Raw genomic sequence first — 5,000 nt, 5'->3', positions numbered from 1 at the left:
CAGATGGAAGGAAGGACAGAAGGAAGAAAGGTAGGAAGGACAGATGAAAGGAAGGACAGATGAATGGAAGGACAGAAGGAAGGAAGGACAGAAGGAAGAAAGGTAGGAAAGACAGATAGGAGGAAGGACAGAAGGAAGAAAGGGAGGAAGGACAGATGGAAGGAAGGAAGGAACAAAGAAAGGATAAAAGGAAGTAGGAATAAGGACAGAGGGAAGGAAGGAAAAGAACACAGGAAGGAAAGTGGGCCCCTCAGATGATTATTTTAAACAAGACACGACTTCAATCTTTGTTTTTACATTTCACACACACACACACACACACACACACACACACACACACACACAATACATACATACATGTGTGTACTGTTGCCAGGACGACACCTACACATCCTGCACACACAGATAAAGACATGGCAGCTCTTCGATTTATGTTTTCTGATCTCTGACACACACACACACACAACCACACACACACACTCTCACACACACACACACACACACACACACTCTCACACACACTCACACACACACACACACTCACACACACACACACTCACACACACACACACACACATACATGTTTTGTGTAATATTAGGTATTCATATATGCGTGTACACACTATTTAATAATGAGATCCAGATCAGTTTATGTTTCCTCAGCAGCTGCAGCCTTCAGCATTGATTCATCTACACACACACACACACACACACACACAACCAACCACACACACACACACACACACACACACACACACACATACACACACACAGAGACACACACCCACGAGACATGCTGATATATTTATAACATGTAATAAAGTGTGTGTGTGTGGTTGTGTGTGTGTGTGTGTGTGTGTGTGTGTGTGTGGTTGTGTGTGTGTGTGTGTGTGTTGCAGCTCTGGTCCATGTGAAGCTGTGGGCGATCGACCGGCAGTGTTTCCAGACCATCATGATGAGAACCGGACTCATCAAACATGCCGAGTACATGGACTTCCTCAAGAGGTGAAAACACACACACACACACACACACACACACACACACACACACACACACACACACACACACACACACAAGACACACAAACACACACACACACACTCCTCCTCAGAAGATCCTTCACATGTCAGCGGCTCTGGCATCACCTGTGGTTGCCATGGTTACGGCACAGTCCTGCTCCATTTCTCCCAAAAAATGAACAAATTACTTTTTTGAAAATGTTTTTCTACCTTTAAAGTTCAACTCTGGTCCATGTTTCATCAGAGCCAGACGGATATCAGTCGATACTGACAGTTCAGTTTCTGCCTCCGAGTCTCTGAACGGGACACGGAGGCAGCAGCAGCAGACGGGAGGGGTTGAACTCACAGTTTAATGTCTGATGCACAAAGACGTGAAATCAGATGAAGTGAGAAGCAGATATCAGTCGATACTGACAAATAATTACTGACGTTATCAGTGTGATGGAAATATTGATCAGTAACTGATGGAGCATCAGGTTTGTTAAAATGTACATTTAGTATTTTTGTTGGTTTTCTAGATAAATTCAGACTGAACTCCGCAGCAAGACATCATGGAGGTTACGCCCAGTTCAATATAATCAATATATTAGAAAAAGATCAATAAGAGAGATTTGAAATGACATTTGACCCATTTTATACCAAAAGACTGAATGCTCCTGAACATGTCAAATGGTGTAACCACAAAATGTCAAATGGTGTAACCACAAAAGAATGATAAATATTAAATATTTGATCCACCTGGGGAGAAAGAAAGAAAGAAAGGGAGGAAGGAAGGACAGGAGCTTCCTTCCTTCCTCCCTCCCTTCCTTCCTTCCTCCCTTCCTTCCTTCTTTCCTTCCTTCCAAAGTATCCTCTAATATATTCTCTCTAAATGGATTAAAAGCAGAAATTTGATGCTGGGTCCACAAAAAAAGAATGTGTGAAGTTATTCATACATTTATTTTCACATTTTAACCCTTTAAATTTAAACTAGACCTCGTGGAGACGGTTCAGCTTCTAGTGTTTGTCATTTTAAAGTAAATAAAATATAAACTTGTGACTTCCTGTTTCCTGTTTCCTGTTTCCTGTCTGCAGCGTTCCCACCTATCAGGGTCTCCCAGAGGAGACGCTCAGCAAGCTGGCCGACGTCATGGAGGAGGTGAGAGGTCACACTTGAGGGGGGGCGGGGGGGGGGGGGGGGCAGGAAGTATTTCAAAATAAAAGAGACTGTAACCTGTTTGTGTTTAGACGCATTATGAAGCCGGAGAGTTCATCATCAGGCAGGGAGCCCGAGGAGACACCTTCTTCATCATCAGCCAGGGCACGGTAACCCCCCACATACTGGTCCTCACTGGTCCTCACTGGTCCTGACTGGTCCTGACTGGTCCTGACTGGTCCTGACTGGTCCTAACTGGTCCTGACTGGTCCTGACTGGTCCTGACTGGTCCTGACTGGTCCTGACTGGTCCTCACTGGTCCTGACTGGTCCTCACTGGTCCTGACTGGTCCTGACTGGTCCTCACTGGTCCTGACTGGTCCTGACTGGTCCTGACTGGTCCTCACTGGTCCTGACTGGTCCTGATTGATCCTGACTGGTCCTGACTGGTCCTGACTGGTTCTGACTGGTCCCGATTGATCCTGATTAGTCCTGACTGGTCCTTACTGATCCTGATTGGTCCTTTATTGATTCTGATTGATCCTGACTGGTCCTGATTGGTCCTGACTGGTCCTGATTGATTCTGATTGGTCCTGACTGGTCCTGATTGGTCCTGACTGGTCCTGATTGATTCTGATTGGTCCTGATTCTGATCCACTTCCTGCCAGGTGAACGTGACCCAAGGGGATTCAGCCAATCAGGAGCCGGTACACCTGAGAGAGCTAACCAGAGGAGACTGGTTTGGAGAGAGAGCGCTGCAGGGGTAAGATCATGTGACCTCTGACCTCTGACACTGAACCTGGTCCTCACAGAGATAGAAGTACAATAGACACACTCACACACACACACACACACACACACACACACACACACACACACACACACACACACACACACACACACACACACACACACACAGGTTTGTCTTTATATCCGAGCCCCTAAACCAAACCTTAACCCTCAAACTGTCCAAGGACCAACACAAATATGTCCTCACAACGCTGGTGTTCAGCTGTAACTGGTCCTCTCAAAGACAGAAAAACACACACACACACACACACACACACACACACACACACTGAACCACCAATTAGCAGCTGCTGTGATGCAGATGAAGGTCAGAAAAGCAGCAGAGAGACGAAGCTCATTATCACACAAACACACGTTCAGATGAAAAGGAGCAGAAAACAGCTGAGCGAAGGACACACACACACACACACACACACACACACACACACAGACACTCTGCTGTATTTGTGAGGACACTGCAGTGATTTATTACCCGGAGAATCAAACTGTCAGTTTCCTGCTTCTAAGGCCCGTTATCCTGCGTGTTCTTAGTATGTGTGTGTGTGTGTGTGTGTGTGCATGTTTGTGTTGCTCTCCGCTCATTAAATTAAATGTTTATTAATGCATAGCACCTTGAGATGAACCATCTCGTTTTCAAGGGGGTCCAACATAAAACATATATTACAACACAATCACATACAGCATGTATAAGGCTCCCAATTACCAACCAACCCGCACATCATTCCTGTAAACCCGCACATACTAAATACCACAAAGCATATCATGTAATGCCAATCATAATGATATTATCAATAATAATTACAATAGTAATAATAATTAAAGCTGCAAGCAGCGATGATCGGGCCCAAGCTCCCCCGCCCCGCCACTACTGAGCGAGACTTGCTGTGACGCATACAGAGTCAATATAAAGTTGTTTGGATTAGGAGGAATTTATTAAAGCATGTGGTGTGAAAATTCTATCAAACCGTGCCAAAATTTCAAATTCACTTCAAAATGGCCGACTTCCTGTTGGAGTGAGGGTATGGGTCTAAGAGACTTTTATGTGTGTCTTAAGATGATACATAAATGTACCAAATTTTGTTCATCTACGTCAATCTGGAGGGAGGGGCTCAATTTTATTAATCTTCTATGGGGTGCAGTACCCCCATTTGGCCAGCAGTTCCTGTTTAATGGCGAAACATCAAAATTCCTCACATCGCCACGAAGCAACCAAATCCCTAATCAGAAAGTTTTTGATAACTTTTCATCTCCAATGTCTCAAGATGTTTCTGAGTGAATTTGAAGTCGGTCGGATTAAATCCCTAGAACAAATTCGTTAAAGTACGAGGTGTGGAAAACGCCAAAATCGCACATATTTTTCAAAATGGCCGACTTCCTGTTGGAGTGACGTCATGGGCCCGACAGACTTTTTTGTGCGTCTGGACATGATACATATATATACCAAATTTCGTTCATGTACGTCAATCTCTCACATTTTTATATTCAATAGGGGGCGCTATTGAGCCATTTTGCGACGGCCATTTTGGCGGACCTTAAAATATCAAATTTTTCGCCGGGTCTGATGTACGTGTAAATTTTGGTGACTTTTGGGCACGTTTAGGCTGTCAAAAAGGCGTTTGTTTTGACAGAACGAGAATAATAATTTCTACAGATACAATAGGGCCTTCGCACTGTATAGTGCTTGGGCCCTAATTTCAATCTTAATATATACAACATGATACAATATAAAATGTCACTATATAACAAACCACCACCACCATATCATACCATTATTAAATACTCACACAGTCTCATAAATGTTCAGTTTGTGCCTCCGAGTCTCTGAACGGGACACGGAGGCAGCAGCAGCAGCAGACGGGAGGGGTTGAACTCACAGTTTAATGTCTGATGCACAAAGACGTGAAATCAGATGAAGTGAGAAGCAGTTTGTTCGTCACCGTGAACTCGAGTCATAAAGCAGAAACACATCAGTCACACGAGCAGCCGGGTTTATATCTGCTTTAAATAAAAGTCTCATTGTTCTAAAAATAAATGTC

The 5,000-nt window shown here is 44.2% G+C and overlaps 1 protein-coding gene across 2 annotated transcripts in view; it reads left to right on the top strand.

Annotated features, from left to right (window-relative positions):
• The window catches only part of LOC128381586 (cGMP-dependent protein kinase 1-like), a 40,583-nt gene that overhangs the window by 21,922 nt on the left and 13,661 nt on the right, over positions 1–5,000 (top strand). For both annotated transcript variants that reach the window (XM_053341629.1, XM_053341630.1), the window contains exons 4-7: positions 900–1,005; positions 2,095–2,158; positions 2,248–2,325; positions 2,823–2,917. In XM_053341629.1, coding sequence (XP_053197604.1) covers positions 900–1,005; positions 2,095–2,158; positions 2,248–2,325; positions 2,823–2,917 — 343 coding nt within the window. The remainder of the gene's footprint in view (positions 1–899; positions 1,006–2,094; positions 2,159–2,247; positions 2,326–2,822; positions 2,918–5,000) is intronic.

The sequence above is a fragment of the Scomber japonicus genome, chromosome 20 (assembly GCF_027409825.1).
Source record: "Scomber japonicus isolate fScoJap1 chromosome 20, fScoJap1.pri, whole genome shotgun sequence".
Lineage (NCBI taxonomy): Eukaryota > Metazoa > Chordata > Actinopteri > Scombriformes > Scombridae > Scomber > Scomber japonicus.
Note: the sequence above shows the minus strand (reverse complement) of the source record. Positions and strands in the feature narration are given on the sequence as shown.